The sequence below is a fragment of the Mesocricetus auratus genome, unplaced genomic scaffold, assembly GCF_017639785.1.
Source record: "Mesocricetus auratus isolate SY011 unplaced genomic scaffold, BCM_Maur_2.0 Super-Scaffold_100021, whole genome shotgun sequence".
NCBI lineage: Eukaryota > Metazoa > Chordata > Mammalia > Rodentia > Cricetidae > Mesocricetus > Mesocricetus auratus.
Window position 1 is genome coordinate 4,498,228 of NW_024429202.1, and position 17,272 is coordinate 4,515,499.

The following is a 17,272-nucleotide window of genomic DNA, read 5'->3' on the forward strand; positions in this document are numbered from 1 at the left end:
ATGAGGGTCGCTACTAATTTAGTGGGCCTTCATGAGCAGATCCGATCTGGAAAGTGAACTTCAAGAGGTTAATGGAAACAGGCTCAAGACAACGTTCGCTGATCAAGAGCCTTTATTTTTGGGGCGCGCTGGAACTTATAGAGGAAGGACCTCAGGGGGGTGGTACAAGCATGTCAATCAAGTCTCATTTCAAATATACACCAAATACGGTAAAAACAAAGCTGTAATTTTCCATCAGTCATTAGTTGCATTCCACAAATGCTTGTCAGCGTAAGTCAGGTGCAGGAATTAGGGAGGGGTAGGAAGTATACAACAGAACACTATAATCTTGTTAACAAAGACAATTGCTCTGTAAGGGTACTTCCCCCTGGCTAGGCGGGTGGGCTGCCCTGTGTAAATTTAACTTTTATGGTTAGCCTTTTCCTTTGTCTCAAGGGCATGTGTGCTCGCAGTCACGTAGACAGAAGGCCAAGAAACGGTTGACAGACTCCATTTTGTTCAAGGTTCCAGCAGTCCCCAACACCTACCTCCTTCACTTGGGGCGATGGAAGGAAAGCCTGCATGAGTCTAGCTTCACTCCACCAAGGCCTCAGGTGGTCTCAGACCCACAGTCCATCTTGGCTGTTCACAGTGCTGTTGGAGACTGACTCTGAGTTTGCTTCCCACACTGCTCTTTGACTCTGGGCAATTTCCTTCATCAGTAGCGCAGTGCATTGTGGGTCAGGCACAAATCCCCAGTGAGGCTGGCAGGCGAAGGCTGAGCAGGTAGAACTTCTTTACGAAAGGAGAGGAACCTTTGGTCCTTCGTAGTTTTCTAGAGACCCCCTTTTGGAGTGCTTTCCAACTTGGCTAGTCATGTTCTAGGAGGGTTAGGAGGGTGGACGGTGGTTCCCTCCTTCTAGGGGCACACTGGGATTCCCAGTCCCGTGCGACAGTAATATTAGAAAAACCTGAAAGTAGCTGAAGTCTTAGATTCTCAGGCAAACAAATATCCCAGACGAGTTCAGCCCAAAGGATCAAAGAAGCCAAGAGGGCCCTTAAGGAGCTCTCCTCCACCCTCCTTTTTGCCAGAATGACCGTGTGCATGTGTGTGTGAGTGTGTGTGTATCTATGTGTGCATACACAGTTCTCCTCACCTGAATTCTACCAGACATTCTAGGGAATAATCTAGTCCTAAGATAGTGACATCATGTGACTTAAACAGTACCTGCTTTTTTTTTGTTTTTTTTTTGTTTGTTTTTGTTTTTTGTTTGTTTTTGTTTTTAGGAGACAGGGTTTCTCTGTATTGTTTCGGAGGCTATTGGTCCAGCCCGGCCTCGAACTCACAGAGATCCGCCTGCCTCTGTCTCCCGAGTGCTGGGATTAAAGGCGTGCGCCACCACTGCCCGGCAGTACCTGCTTTATAAGATTGTCATTTTCCCTGTGGTAGTTATACTATAGCAGGAAATTTTTAATAATATGAATTGTCTTAGTTACTTCTCAGTTGCGGTGATGAGAAACCATGACCAAAGAAAATTATAGAAAAAAGAACGTGTTAGGCTTACAGTTTCAGAAGGTTAGAGTCCTTCATGACCATCATGGTAGACAGCATGGCAACAATAGCTGAGAGCTGCCATGCTTATCAGCAAGTGGGAAGAAACAATAGACCTGACTGGGAATGGTGTTGGGTGTTTGAAACCTCAGAGCCACTCCCAGTGACACACCTCCAACAAGGCCACACCTCCCAATCCTTCCCAAATAGTTTTACTAACTGGGAACAAACATTCGAATACATGCGCCTACAGGGGGCCGTTCTCCTTCAAACCACCACATTCCACTCCTGGCCCCCACAGGTATCACAGTGCAAAATGCATTTAGTCCAACTTCAAAAGTCTCCGGAGTCTTTCATAGTCTCAACATTGTTTAAAAGTTTACATAAACCCTGTAAAATCAAAGAGCAAATTACATACTTCCATCATACAAGGGCAAGAATATACATTACCATTCCAAAAGGGGGGATGGGGCATGAAGAAATATGGGCCAAAGCAAGACCAAAAGCCAGCAGGGCAAACTCCAAATCCTACCGTTCCATATCAGATGTCAAAGGGACAAGCTGGCTCTTCCCTCCAGCTTTGCTGGCTGCAACACACTTCTCTCTTTGGGCTGTAGCTCTCTTTGGCAGACATCCCAAGACTCTGGCATCATTAACATCCTCAGGGTCTCTAGTGAAATCTGAGCTTCTCTCTCACAGTTTCACACAACGCCCTCTCCCAGGATCCATACAGGGACATTCCTCCCACACACCCAGCTTTAGGGATTTCCTTAACCGGAGAGGAAGATTCCATAACCCCTTTGCTCTTCACATGGTGATGCTGCCAAGTTAGGCAGCCTGTTTGGAACGGTTGCTTTCAAATTGCATTTGCCTAAGATTTGATTCGTCAGTGTGTTTTAGGACCACAAACTGGTGTGGTCTCACTCCGAAAACACCTCTTCTTTTATTCTGTTTCTTTTTATCTTTGTTAGCACAAACCTTGGCTCCAACTTTAAATTTCCTGGTGTTCTTTTCCCCTCAAATTGTGTATTTTGTATTTCCTTTTGTTCTACTTGCTCCTTTTCATTGTAGACCTGCATAAGAGTGGCCACTAATAACCACAAGACAGTCAACATTAAAATCTGTCTCAAAATCTCCTCTGCCAGCGAAAGTAGTCCAAAACTCTTCAATGTGTCAGATTCTCGGGGCAAGGGGAAACAGCTGCCACATTCTTGGAGGGAATATCACAAGTAATGGCCTCTAAGGCAATCACTAATATTGTTCTCTTCTCCATGGCCACACTGTTCACAGCACTATTGTCTTCCAAGCCCCAACTAGCCTGGCCTCTTAAGCCTCACTTACAGAATTCAACCACTTTTCTAGTTCAAAGTCACAGAGTCCAAAAACCATATCATGGTCAGGCTTGTCACAGCAATGGCCCACTCCCTGGTACCAACTTCTGTCTTAGTTACCCTTTTTATGCTACGATGAGATGCCTGGCTGAGGAAACAGTTTGCTGGGGCTTACACTGTCAGAGGGTAAGTCCATGACCATCACAGGAAAGAAAGAGCTCAGCATGAGGCAGGCAAGAATGACCCTGGAGAGGAGGCTGAGAACTTACACATGATTCACAAGCGCAAGGCAGAGAGAGCTAACTGGGAATGGTGCGGGATTTTGAAACCTCAAGCCCACCCCCAGTGACACACCTTCCCCAACAAAGCCACACCTCCTAATCCTTCACAAACAGTTCCACTAACTGTGGACCAAGCCTTCAAATACATGAGCCTATGGAGGTCATCATCATTCAAACCACCACACCCATCCCACCGATAGATTATATTAGACCAGCTTTACAAATGAGGAAGCAAAGGCTTTGCCGGAGCCCAAACATGGAACAGTGGAACATGGAAAGAGCCAATCCTCCCAGTCTGTAGTTTTACAGCATTGACTCTTAACACCAGAGGCTGAGCAATGACCCACCAGGGCGTGAAAGGAAGTGACCTGGGCGGGGCCTAGGGGCTGATTGGCAGGCTGACTTGAGGGAAAGAGCAAGGTTGTAGGCAGTCTCTGGAAGGAGTTCTGGATGAATCTGCCTCACAACATGACATGTGGCTGAAGTGGGGCTGACAGAGTCTACGGGTGCCTCTCTTGGACACGAGATGAGCCACTGAGTCTGGTTTTCCCTTGGTGACTCTCAGGACAACCTCGAATTCCGCCTACATCTCCGGTATGAGTTCCTGATGCTGGGGATCCAGCCTGTGATAGATAAACTCCGACAACACGAGAATGCCATCCTGGACAAGTAAGGCATCAGCTACCCAGACCACCATGCACCTGTGGTGACAGCTCCTCTCGATGGGGGTGGTTAGGCCTTAGAGAAGGCTGTTCTTCCCCTGGGGAGCAACTGCCATAGGAAGCCTACGCTTAGAGTCAGCGCTGAGTGCCGCAGCTGAACCGAGCTTATCTCCTCCCTGATGGTATGGACAGATGAGCTCAGTGGTCCTCAGTCCAGGTGGACCATCCTCTCAGAGACATTCAGAAATAGGTGGGGATGCCCTTTGGTTTTCAACCTTGTCAGGGGAGCACTGCTGATAGTCTTAGTCTTGAAGGAGCAGAATGCTAAATGCCCAGCTCTACAGAGAACCGTACCTCCACAAATGCATGCTGTAAATACCCTGATGGTCAAAAGGCAGGGCCATGTTCTTATGTGTCACGGTGAGCCACACTGCTCTATCTCATTGCATAAGCACTTTATGACACTGGGTGCTAAGAAGAGAGCATGCAGGCCAAGGGAGATAGCTGGGCAAGGATGAGCTCTTGCTATGCTGGTGCAAGGAGCTGAGTTGTAGCACTCACGTAAAAAGCCAAGTATGGCTGCAAGGAGCCGGAAACACCAGCACCGTGGGAGGGGACACAGAAAGACGGCTGTGGCCTTCAGGCCACCTGCAGCCTTGCTTCCGTTTCAGTGAGAGACCCCGGATCAAAGAGATAAGGCAAAGAGAGACAGAAGGGACACCTGACCGTTGATCTTCAAAAGAACACATAATACATACTTGCACATAGCACACACACACACACACACACACATACACGCACACACACAGGGTGAGGGAGAAGGAGGAGAAGAGGGAATTGATCGTTTTGCTGTGGAAAGGGGCCAGCATTTCTGTGGAAAATAAAGCAGAGATTTGCTTTGAGGACTAAATTGGAGACACTATGGTAACACTGGGAAGATAGATGGAAGACAGTGGTCCTGGAAAGTGGGTGACTTTATCCTCCAGGAGGTACCTAGCAATGTCTAGAGGTGTTTGGGTTGGCACCGTTGGGAGCTGGCTTCTGTGGTTTTTTGAGGCAGGGGTTCATGCTATAGTTCAGACTAGCCTGGAACTCAGTGTATAGCTCAGACTGGTCTCAAATTCATGATCCTTCTACCTTAGCTCCCTGAGTGCTGAGACTGCATATCTGATCCACGACGGTTGGCTGGGGCGGGTGGGGTTCTACTGTCATCTTATGGGTAAATGCCAGGGATGAGACAAATAACCTGGAGCACACAAAGTGGCTTCTTCCCCTCACCAAGGACAGCTGTGCCTAACAAGTCAATGATGTCCAAGTGCAAAAATGTGGATCTGTGGTGACTAGACATTGACATTGCCACCCTAAAGGAAGACCATGAAATCTTATCAAGGAGATGGGGGTTGGCTTATATTGTACGGCATCTTTCTGGTCTTGACATAGCCTCACCTGAGTAAAGCTTTCAGATAGTCAGTGGGATATTGAAGGGGCTGGAAGCCTCCACCAGGGATGTTCTTGCTTTAGTAACACTTTCTCTGCACACCCTACCTACCCCCAATCTGTCTAGGCATTTAGACTTCTTTGAGATGGTCCGGAATGAGGATGACCTGGAGCTGGCCCGGAGGTTTGACATGGTGAGGTGCCTGTGTGGGTAGGACATTTGTATGGGGTTCTGGGAAGCCCCACAGCCACCCCAAATCCTGTGCTGAAAGTCAGTTCAGTGCTGGCTGTGTCCCCGGTGGTATTCTATGGCCAGGTCCCGCTTCTGAAGGAATTCTAGTGGTGTGTTTCCTCTGGGGACCTTACCTCATAAGCCATACCTGATCATTTGCCCCCAAGAAACCAAAACCCACAAAGTAAGACAGCCAGTAAATACATGAACATACTTCACCTCAAATTCTATTACTTGCTGGCTTTTCCATGCTGCCCCTAATTTCCCAAGTTGCCTCTTTCTATCCCTAGACAAATGGTGCTTAGTGACCCAAACCATTTCATCTGGGTTTCAGTGGCTCAAAATGCACACATCTCTGTTGCTTACATGCTGTATCATACAGTTCTACCTAAACGATAGATTCATTTGGGGTGGGGCTATGGGCATTACACATCACCCACCTACACACCCACAAAGCCTGGGATTGCAGATAAGGGGTTCGAGATTGGAGAATTTAACAGGTTACTAGCTGTAGAACATATCTGTGCCTTGAGCTACAGGCCACCTGCTTCTTTGAAGCATCTATGCCCCCTTCCTTCCCTTGGTGTGGCTCAGGGTGGTTTCACTCCTGCCTCCCCATGAAGCATTGGTCAAGAGTGGGCATGTTTTGCATGTCACAACTTGGGGAGGGAAGAGGGAGGAGACCATTGGCATCTAGTAGGGGGCAGTGGCTAGGCATAGCACTAAACATTCTTCAAGTCATGGAATGCCCCACCCCCGCCAAAGGATTATCTGCTCCAAGATGCCTGGGTGCTGAGCTGGGGATATGGGGCTGTATAGTCCCCACCACCATGCCTGCTTTCATCCTTTGTTCTGGGGTGACAGCAGGGAAGGGGAACTCTTCCCCGGAGATGGATGCAGCTGGGAGGAGGGGAATAGTACCCGCCAGCCCTTTGTTTCTTCCTGCCTGTCTGGCTCTGCCATTCACTGAGGCCTAAACTCCCCAGGTCCACATCGACACGAAAAGTGCCTCCCAGATGTTTGAGCTGATCCACAAGAAGCTGAAGCACACGGAGGCCTACCCCTGCCTACTCTCTGTCCTGCACCACTGCCTGCAGATGCCCTGTGAGTACCCTGCTCTCCACACGGCTCCCTGGGGCCTTGGTCTTGAGCCACCAGGTGGATGTGAGCCTGTGATTGAGAGCCTGCTGGACACATTCCCTCTGCGATGGCCTTCAGGGGGCAGCCCCGGTGACTCAGGTGCCCCCCTCCTTGGGATTCCTCCTGTCACCCTGGGGGTGGAGCTAAGAACAGGGTTGAAGCAACTCCAGCCTTGTAGTCCAACAAGCAGCCTGGTGGGGACATGGAGTCTTCTTGTCATTTGCAAAAGGGAGTTTCATGCTTAGAGAAACAGAACATATATGCAATGCTCATGATGCTTTGTTTGCTTTAACTATAGTGTGTGGTTGTGTATGTGTGTGTATTGTGTGAGTAAGTACATATGTGTTTGTGCATGCATGTGTATTTGTGTGTGTGTTCTCTAGTGCCTGTGTGCCAGAAGTTATTATCAGGTGCCTCCTTCTGCCCCCCTTATTTTTTTTTTTTGAGACAGAGTCTCTCACTGAACCTGGAAATCACAGATTCAGTTAAACTGGCTGGCCAATGAGCCTCGGGGCTCCTCCCACCTCTGCCTCCCCAGCCCCCTTATAGAGATGCTAGGGTTTTCTTTCTTTTATTATTTTAAATTTTAAATTTTTATTCATTTTACATACAAACCACAGTTTCCCCTCCCTCCCCACCTCCTATTCCCTCCTCCCTGCATCTTCCTCCGATCCCACCCCCACAGACATTCCTCAGAAAGGTAAAGCCTCTCACCGGGAGTCTACAAAGCCTGGCACATCAAGTTGACTCAGGGCCAAGCTCCTCCTCCTGCGTCAAGGTTGAGTGAGGCATCCCACCATAGGGAATGGACTCCAGAAAGTCAGCTCGTGAACCAGGGATAGATCCTGGTCCCACTGCAGGGGCCCCAGAAACAGACCAAGCCACAGATGTCTTAGGTGGATCCCATGCAGGCTCCCTAGCTGTTGGTCCAGAGTCCATGAGCTCCCATGCTAGGGATGGAACCTGGGTCCTAATGTGACCAGCACTTTACCAGTCCAGATCATCTGCCCAGCCTCATGTTTGCTTTGTTTTTAAAATTTATCATCCTTGCTTACTCCAACCCTCTTTATAGACAGCAAATGGCATCTTGGGAGCAGGTGGCTGAGTTCTCAAGATCCATGTGTTTCAGGGTAGTAGTATGAGAATAAATTATTCAAGATTATTACTCATCATTGCCACAGAATGTAATAGAAAATGGGCCTCAGCTGTATCCAGCTTTCCAAAGTAGAGTATTTTGGTTCTCTGTGTAACTATCAGCCTAATCAGGATCACCAAAGTCATAGAGGTGGTGACAGCTCCAGCTTGGGGCACATCTGATGGGAGGGTCCCAGCACATTGTCCCTGAACCTCAGGACACCCTTCATGCTATCACTTAAGTGAGTTCTTCACGTAGAGATGCTGTTTCTCTTGGTTTGGGGTCAGGCTTTAGATGCAGCCTGTGTGGCCCACATTTACACTGCATTCCAAGGAACAGCAAACTGACAAGGTAACAGCATGGCGTGGGTAGAATGGTGAGCAGCAGACAGAGACAATGAGCTGCACCAGGAAGTCACAGACTCCTCAGCCCCAGCCCCAGCCCCAGCCCCAGGACTGGACAAATGGCTCGCAATTACAGACCCTCCCTTCTTCAGTTCAGGTTTCCAGAACACATGTGTGGTGTCTCACAAATACTTTTAACTCCATCTCCATGGGATCTGACAACTTCTTCTGGTCTTTGGAGACACACAGACATACATAACACACACACACACACACACACACACACACATTTTTAAAATCCCAAATTCAGCCCAGATCTTCACGGAAGTTGCTGGAGTCTGATTTCCTCTGCTCCTAGAGATCCCCTGTTTGGTGGTCCATAGCAGTGTGAAAGGACCCTTCTCTTCCGTCTCTAAATGGAGTTTTGAAGACACAAGTGTCTAGTCTGTAGGCAGAATCTGATGTCAGGATCAAATAAGTTTTCCTAGTGGCCATTAAAGATAAAGCTGTTGTGTAAGAAGGAGGTGAGCATCCAGGTGGACTGTGATCAGTGGGGGTGACAAGACGAGAAGCCTTTCCTTCATAGTTCAAGTTCATCGCCACCAGGAAGCCTCCTAGGTTCCACGCTGCCCTTCTCTAACTCATTCAAAGCTCCCAGCACATGCCTGGGTCAGCTTCTGTTCACCCTTTTCTGTAAAGTCAAAACAAAGATAATCATGAGGTCTCCCTGGGGACTTCATTATTGAGCATGTAATATTTTCAAACAGGTACTTTTTATAGACAGTAGAAAAAGGCATTCACATTCCCAGGTCACAGTATGCCCAGGGTCCCCAGGGCACAGTCTGCCAGAGTCTTGACAGGAAAGAGGAAGCATTCTGTACTGTAGAAAAGTATTAGAAGGGTTGACCAGGCCATGAAACGCCATCTGCAGATAATGAGGAGTGGACTGGAATGAGTCTCCATGATTGGTGGCAGCCCTGCCTCTTCCATCAGACCAGGAGCTTCCTGAGAGGGGGAAGGGCTTGCCTTGCCGACCTGGGCCTAGGCAGTCATGCCTGAACAAGGACTCCAGGGGTTCCAGGGCTCAGGACAAACACAATGCCTTCTGTCCCTCAGACAAGCGGAATGGTGGCTACTTCCAGCAGTGGCAGCTCCTGGACCGAATCCTTCAGCAGATCGTCCTCCAGGATGAGCAAGGCATTGACCCTGACCTGGCCCCACTGGAAAACTTCAATGTCAAGAACATTGTCAACATGTGAGTTACAGCTGGCCTCTGCCAGCCCTATTTCTCTCCCTGTGAGCTTGCTTAACAATACTTATGCACTCTCTCCAGACTCCAGAAACTCTTTTCCATAGTATATAGAGGCAGCTGGGTTAGTTGCTTTTCTTGTTCATGTGGAAAAATGCTTGGACAACGCAGAGGCAGGAAGAGAAGGAAGAAAGGGAGGAAGGAAGGAAGGAAGGGAAGGAGGGAGGGAGAGATGAAGGAAGGAAAGAAAGGAGGGTGGGAGAAGGGAAAGAAGGAGGGAAGAAGGAAGGAGGAAGGGAGGGAGGAAGGAAGTAAAGGAGAAGGGAAGGAGGGAGGGAGGAAGAGAGAAGGAAGGGAAGAAGAAGAAAGGGAGGAGGAAGAAAGGGAGGAGAAAGGAAGAAATAAGAAAGGATGAAGGAAGGAAGGAGAGAGAGAGGGAAGGAAGGAGGGAGAAGGGAGGTGTAAGGAGGGGTGGAGGAAGGAGAAAGGAAGAAAGAAGGAAGGAAGGAAGGTAGGAAGGAAAAAGGAGGAAGGAAGGGAGGAAGGAAGGAAGGAAGGAGGAGGAAGGAGGAAGGAAGGAAGAAGGAGGAAGAAGGAAGGAGGAGAAAGAAGGAGGGAAGGATGAGGAAGGAAGGAGGAGGAAGGAAAGGAAGGAAGGAGGAAGGAAAGGAAGGAAGGAGGCAGGCTGTTTCTTTTGGTGCAGAGCTGAGTGTATGACCACCTGGCTGCAGGGTCTTGAGGCTGATGAATTGGGTGCCCAGAGACATAACGTCGTGCTCAGCTGACTTTCCCCTCTTCAGTGGCCCACGTCCCTAGCCCATGAAATGGTACTGGTGGCTTCCTTTCCTCAGTGAACCCCACCTGGGAAACTCCTCACAGATATGCCCAGAGGTTTGCCTCTTTGGTGACTCTAGGTCCTGTCAAGATTAACCACGTACAGCCATTATTTGGCCTATGAGTATTGAGCATGTATGGCAAGTGTATTTAGATACTGGATTCTTTATTTTGTCTCATTTCGATGTGAATAGCTGCATCATGAGCCTACTGATAACTGTGCTAGACAGTATGAGTATAGGTTACACTCAACTCTCTGTTCTTCATTGTCCACTGCAAGGCTTAGCCAGAGGGGTTAAGATCACGTATGACCAGTAGACTATAAGTCATGAGCCAGTCCAGTCCTCCAGTTATTGCTGAGAATTGTTTGGCTTGGTTTTTCCTTTATTTGTGTGTTTTTGTTTTGGAGAGTGTATACACGTGTCATGTGCATACACATGTGTAAGCATGTACATGTATGATGTGCACATGAAAGCTAACAGACAACCGGGATACTGTCCTCAGGTACACTGTCCATCTCCTTTGACGTGGGGGTCTCTTGTTGGGGCTGGCTCTTTACAGAAGTGTTGGTGGCCACTGACATGGGGCATGGACCTTTGAACATAAACCTATTGTACGGGGTTCTCAGAGCCCTAGACCTTTTACAGTGTACAGGACACACAGAAGCTATTTATTTTTACATGGGTGAACGAATAAGACCTGATTTAGCCTTAAATGTCTCTCCTCTGAGGTCAGACTAGGAATGGGAGTGGTATCGACACACAGGTGGGTATATGTGTGTGTCTGTGCATGTGTGGGGTATGACTGGCTTTTTCTCTTCCTGTCTCTGTTCCAGTTCTCCTTGGAGCCTTTCTGTGTCCCAGATCTACTAGCTTACACAAGTTTCTGACACCCTTCATGATGCACCTGGGGACAGGAGGCAGGAGGGAGGAAGGGGAAAGGTCTTAGTGAGTAGGCTGTCTGGTAACAGGTCTCCTGATCTCTGACTCTGCACATGAGTACGCTGAGATCTTCTAGACTTCCTTGATAAGAGCCTTTCCCAACTCGTGGACCATGTAAGAGGCTCCCCACCCCCATCAGGCTGGTTGTCTGCTTTTGGCCCTTCCATCAACTATTGCCTCTCTAGCAGGCCGGCACATACTGGCCTAGACTTTGATGCGTCCAGTTATCTCACAAATGGTCCTCTGGGATCCATAGACAGATGGCATCAGCCCAATTCAACCAAAGGGCCCCAACTGGTATCTGCTTCACTCATACAGGCTCTGTCAGCAAACTCCCGGGGTGCCAACAGATCACAGCACAGCCACGCTGTCTGGGTTGATTAACCCTTCTTTACCATCTTCATTTTCTTAGTCCCGAGTAGAACCCAGTCTACCCCGTACCCTTCCCCAAATCAGGGAACACAACCAAGACCCTGTCCCAAGCCCAAAGAACACCTCTTTGGGTAGTAAAGGATGTCTCACCCCAATGACCGCCACAGTGGCCAACGGCCGCCATAGTGGCCCTCCAAAGAACCCTCACCACGGGCCAGCGAGATTGTTCAGCATTTGTAGACACTTGCTGCCCAGCCTGATGACCTGAGTTCAGTCCCTGGAACCCACGTGCTGAAGGACAGAATAAATCCTCAAGGTTGTCGTCTCTGAGTCCACGTGCAGTGGCATGGAGTAGATAGACAGACCGATGTAAACATGTAATGATTGCTGGGCTGTCATGACGGGATTCAGTCCCTCATAACTTGAGGGTCTGAGGAAAAGCCAGTTTAAGACCTGTTAGAAGAGTTTGCTATGAATGAGGTTGTTCTGTGGTTCAGATGCACCCATGATCATGCTCCATACACATTAGGCTGAGTGCGTGCGTGCGTGTTGTGGTCCCTCCCATCCCCATGGTCCATGAGGACACAGAGTGAGAATGGGCAGGAATGGGGACCTGGAGGGGGCCTGTGTGTGCACAGATCAGAGATGGGGTTCTGTCTCTGGGGAACAGAGATGCCCGTCTTCCAGGAAGAGGTGAGGCAATGTCCAAGTCACACGGTCCCTTGCACTCCTCAACAGGCTCATCAATGAGAACGAGGTGAAGCAGTGGCGGGACCAAGCAGAGAAGTTCCGGAAGGGTGAGAGGGTCCACCCGAACTAGCCACGCCCACTCCCTGCTGGCACCGCCCCGTTCCCTTCCTCATGCCTGGCCCCTCTCTCCTTGCCCTCCAGAACACATGGAGCTCGTGAGCCGTCTGGAGAGGAAGGAGCGAGAGTGCGAGACGAAGACGCTGGAGAAGGAAGAGATGATGAGGACCCTGAACAAGATGAAGGACAAGCTGGCCCGGGAATCCCAGGAGCTGCGCCAAGCTAGGGGACAAGTGGCAGAACTGGTAGCCCAACTCAATGAAATCTCAGTACGAGTACTCGGGCATCACTTCCCACTTATGCAGCTCAGCCAGCACCCTGAGTTTCAGGCTGGAGTGGGCAGAGCAGGGGTGTGGAGAAGACACGAACCCCAAGATGAGGGATAAGAGAAAGGGGGACTTGAGCCACAAGCCAAGTGGCTCTTCAGTCCGAATGGGTGAGCCCTTTGTGTTAACAAATTAGAGAAAAAAGACCCCTCTATGGATGGGATGACACTGAACAGGAGAGTGCAGCTAAAATCCCTGCCCCTTCCTTTGGGCTGGGTGTCTTTGTGCAGTCAGTGAGTAGCCTGCACCATTGTATGCACGCATCCAGATGCTTCATTTTGACAGTTGGGACTCTGGTTTTTAGTGTCTGTGTGTATGCTTAACTTTCTGTGTGTGTGTGTGTGTGTGTGTGTGTGTGTGTGTATGTGTTCGCACATGTGCATGTATTTTTGTGTGTGTCTGTGTGTGAGCACATGCACGTGTGTCTATGTCTATATGTGTGTATCTGTGCATGTGTGTGTTTATTTGTGTGTGCACACATGTGCACATGTATGTCTGTGTTTATATGTATCTGTGTGTATGTTCACATGTGTGTGTCTGTATTTTTGAGTGTCTGTATCTGTGTGTGCATGTACACAAGTGTGTCTGTGTCTGTATGTGTGTATCTACGTATATGTATGTCTGTATCTGTGTGTGTGTTCACACACATGCATGTCTGTATTTTTGTGTGTCTGTATCTGTGTGTGTGCACACATGCACATGTGTGTCTGTGTGTATGTCTTTGTTGTGTGTGTCTGTGTCTGTGTATGTTTGTATGTCTGTATTGTGTGTGTGTATGTCTGTGTTGTGTGTCTGTGTATGTTTGTATGTCTGTATTGTGTGTGTGTGTGTGTGTGTTGCTGTTTGAGATGCAGAGAGAGAAAACAAAGTCTGCATGTCCATGAAAGACTGAAGAAGGTTCGGGAAGGAAGAAATGAGGAGAATGTGGAGACCTGGCTAGCTTGTGTGTGACGGGCTCACCATCCTGCCTTTTTTGTCTTCCCACAGACCGGCCCGGTGTCTTCCCCACCTCCCCCTGGAGGCCCACTCCCCTTGTCTTCCTCCACAACAACCAATGCTCTGCCTCCACCCCCACCCCCTCTCCCCTTTGCTTCCTGCCCACCCCCGCCCCCACCACCCCTCCCTCCCGGAGGGCCTCCTATCCCCCCAGGTGCCCCACCCTGCTTCAGCTCAGGCCCACCGCTGCCTCAGGACCCCTTCCCGAGCAATGATGCCCCCCCACTCAGGAAAAAGCGCATCCCCCAGCCTTCACACCCACTGAAGTCCTTCAACTGGGTCAAGCTGAATGAGGTAAGTGGCTGGGGACTGACGGCAGGTCCATGGCCTGCATGTTACCCTTTGCACAAGTCATCTTGGTTCTCTATTTGGTCAGGCGTTCGGGTGGGCATGGTGGGCACTGATGATGGATTTGCTGGAGTCGGTGGGACATGTTTGGTGCAGATCTCGTGCTTACACAGCCACTTGTCCATGGACCGGTGTGTGCTGAGGGCAAATGGAGAAGCAGACATTGGGGCGACGGCTCAGTGGACGAGAGCGGCCGACATTGGAGCTAGGGCGACAGCTCAGTGGACAAGAGCGCTTTCTCCGTAAACGTGAGGGACTGAGTTTGAGCCTCATCGTCCACATAAGAAGCTAGTTGTGCTGTACGTGCCTTTACCTGCAGCACTGGGGGACAGAGTCAGGAGGGTCCCAGCAGCTAGCAAGACAGCTGGCCTAACCAAAGTGAGAAGCATTGGTTCCGTGAGAGGCCCTGTCTGACGGAGTAAGTTGGAAGGAAAGCACGGCCCCCTGAGGGCTTCGAGTCTGGGTCTGACGGACTAGGATGTGTAGCAGGGAGTGTAGCAGGTGTGGACGGTGGACTGAGGAGGGCTCAGCCCTGACCGACCCTCCTGTGCCTCTACCTGTGCCACCTGTGCAAGTCACTTCCTGGTCTGTTACCATAGCTTGATTGCCCATTGTGGTCTCTAAGACCCTTCTACTTCTGGTTTCCCAGTCTTGGCGGAAACACGGAGTGTGAGTACAGCCCACTCAACCTCCCGAGCCACTAAAGCATTCCAGCCGCCTGTGGCAGCATTTCACAGCTAGGTCTGTAAAGCTGCAAGCGTCTCTGGGCAACAGCTGCGACCTGTGCGCCTGTGCGTGCTGCGTTGTGATGGGGGGGGGGAGCCACAGGCAGGGGCAGCAGCAGCTCCTCTGATATTGTCACCCTGCAGACCTTTGTACTGGGGATTTTCCTCTGTGGTCCAGTATTAAGAAAGGCTACATGATCCCCTAGGGACCCAGAGCCAGGAACTGTATAGCCTTCCTAGTTCCATCCATTGAGAGCCTGCTATTTAATTCCAAGCTTTCAATTCTGTGGCAGGGCAGACGATTTAATTATTTGGCCTTCAGCTTTCCATCTGTAAACTGGGATGACTGTGAAGACTGATAAAGTATTCAGGAAGCACTCTGACACGCACAGTCTTGATAATGTGACATCAGTTATTTCTCATGGTGTCTTCCACAAGTACTCTAAGTCTGTCACAATGTTAGCATAGTTCAACTCTGCTTCACTGAGACTCGGTTTCCCATTTGGGTTGTGAAAATAATATATCCTTCCATTTGCCCACAGGCCACATAATAGCAGGGTCAGACATATCAGTCAGTGGGTCTGTCAGCCCCAAAGGAAGTTCTCTGAGAGGGAAGCATCATGGAGCAAGTCCCGGGACTTCTATGTCTATCTCCAGGGGTCAGAAGTCCCAGGGACCTAGGCTAGAGACGACAGAGTGTTGGAAAACTGAATTGGAGAATTATCATCCAAGGTGGATATACCAGGGAGATATGATGGGCTCATGGCGTGATGGTGATGAGAAAGGGTCCTACCTCTCTCAGCTCCAGACCCCAGGATGTTTCCATGAAGGGCGGAAAGCCCTGGGAGATGTGGGGGACAGGCTGTGTTTGAGAGGCGGTGACTGTTGAGGTGACTGGTTTATCGTGTTGAATACCCAACTCTTTCAGTCCCTCTATCCTTGCTCTGACTTCCACAAAGGACTGGGGCTTACCCTTCGCTAGCCCTACCCCTGTGCATGAGACACTGGGCTCCCAGATCCCCCATTGCTTCAACTGGCTCCCCTCCCTGCCTTCCCATCCTCTCTCTCTTCCCCCACATCTTCCTTTCCAGGGGCCCTGTTTCTTTCTCTAGCCCCTTCTCTATCCTACACATGCTCCTAAATGCACACACACCACACACACACACACACACACACACACACACACACTCACACACACACTGGTTGTTTCCACCATGAAAAGAATGTGTCTGTGTTGGCTTTGGCCAGTTGCCTGTATCCCTTGCTTCTGTGAGCTTCCCAGCCCAGCATTCCACTTGAGGGTCCCTGGCCTTCAGAAGGCCACAGGAATGTCTCCTCCCTCTTGACTCTGGCCTAGCCTCCCCTTTTCAGAGTTTAAGAAAATAGAAGTGAGGGAAAGGTATACTGTCTCTAATCTGAGGAGGAGGAGATGTAGGAAGGGGTGTTAGAATGGTTGCCTGACAAATGAAAGGAGTTGACTGGGCAATTGTTGTTCCAAAGAAAGACTAATGCCGTAGATGAGACAAGGGTTCTTGGAGGAGGGGTGGACAGTGAGGGTTGCTCCCCTCTTCCGTGCTTGCCCTCCATGACCCTGTCCCCTGGACCATCAACATGATGGTCCAAGGTTACTGGTGCAGTTTGGGCTCCTTAGACTCTCCATAGCACAAGGGTCCAAAAGCATAGGACACTGCCTCAATTAAGGGGGCTGGGAACTATAAATTTATGGGTCCATTGCAATCCTACATGGGGGGCACCATCCCTGGCTCTGAGCAACAGGAAGTTGAGGCAAGCTTTGCTGATCTGAGCAGAGTCACTACAGGGAGCACAGCGTGTCCCAGCTTTGGCGTGTGTCCACTTGCTGGGAATCTGGGAAAGTAGGAACAAGCTCCTGGGAAAGAAAACGACCAATCAGACCCAGGGAGTAGCACAGCCCAGACAATCCCATAGATGCCGGGTCGCAGTGCTCGCAGGGACTGCAGTCAGAGGGCAGGCCTGCACAGCGCCCTCAGAACACTGCCTTTGGTTGTGACTTTCTGAAAGGAGCCAGGGGTTCAACACTCCAGTGCTTCTGGTGGTTTCTGAGACGCTTCTGCGGACCCCCCCATGGAAGGAAGGTTGTCTTCTAGAATGTTGAAGATGTGGGAGGTTAGAGGAGGGTGGATTATTGGATCCCTTTCTGGAATTGAGAGCCTTTGGTCTGCCTTTGGGGACAGGCGGGGTGAGGGAAGTGTTGGCATCTCTGTCATGAGGGAGCTGGCTCACCCACGGATTTGTCTCCTTACCCTGGCTCTTAGGATCGTGTCTCTGGTACCGTGTGGAATGAGATTGATGACACGCAGGTATTTCGGATTCTGGACCTGGAAGATTTTGAAAAAATGTTCTCAGCGTATCAGAGGCACCAGGTAAGACCATACCCTCTGGTCTCTTGGATCTTGACTTTCGGTCTTCACATATGCACGCGTGCGTGCGCGCACGCGCGCGCACACACACACACACATATGTTCACACATGCATGTGCGTACACACACCCCTTGTATTCAAACCTTCTCCTTTCTCTCAATTTTCCTTTTTTCCTCTCCAT

The 17,272-nt window shown here is 49.9% G+C and overlaps 1 protein-coding gene across 5 annotated transcripts in view; it reads left to right on the top strand.

Annotated features, from left to right (window-relative positions):
• The window catches only part of Daam2 (dishevelled associated activator of morphogenesis 2), a 110,782-nt gene that overhangs the window by 72,812 nt on the left and 20,698 nt on the right, over positions 1-17,272 (top strand). For 4 of the 5 annotated variants that reach the window (XM_005072410.4, XM_013115110.3, XM_040729601.1 and 1 more), the window contains exons 8-15: positions 3,709-3,812; positions 5,370-5,436; positions 6,461-6,578; positions 9,210-9,348; positions 12,228-12,286; positions 12,381-12,565; positions 13,610-13,912; positions 16,986-17,093. In XM_005072410.4, the coding sequence (XP_005072467.2) occupies positions 3,709-3,812; positions 5,370-5,436; positions 6,461-6,578; positions 9,210-9,348; positions 12,228-12,286; positions 12,381-12,565; positions 13,610-13,912; positions 16,986-17,093 (1,083 nt within the window). The remainder of the gene's footprint in view (positions 1-3,708; positions 3,813-5,369; positions 5,437-6,460; positions 6,579-9,209; positions 9,349-12,227; positions 12,287-12,380; positions 12,566-13,609; positions 13,913-16,985; positions 17,094-17,272) is intronic. The other variant, XM_040729602.1, reaches the window with a different exon arrangement.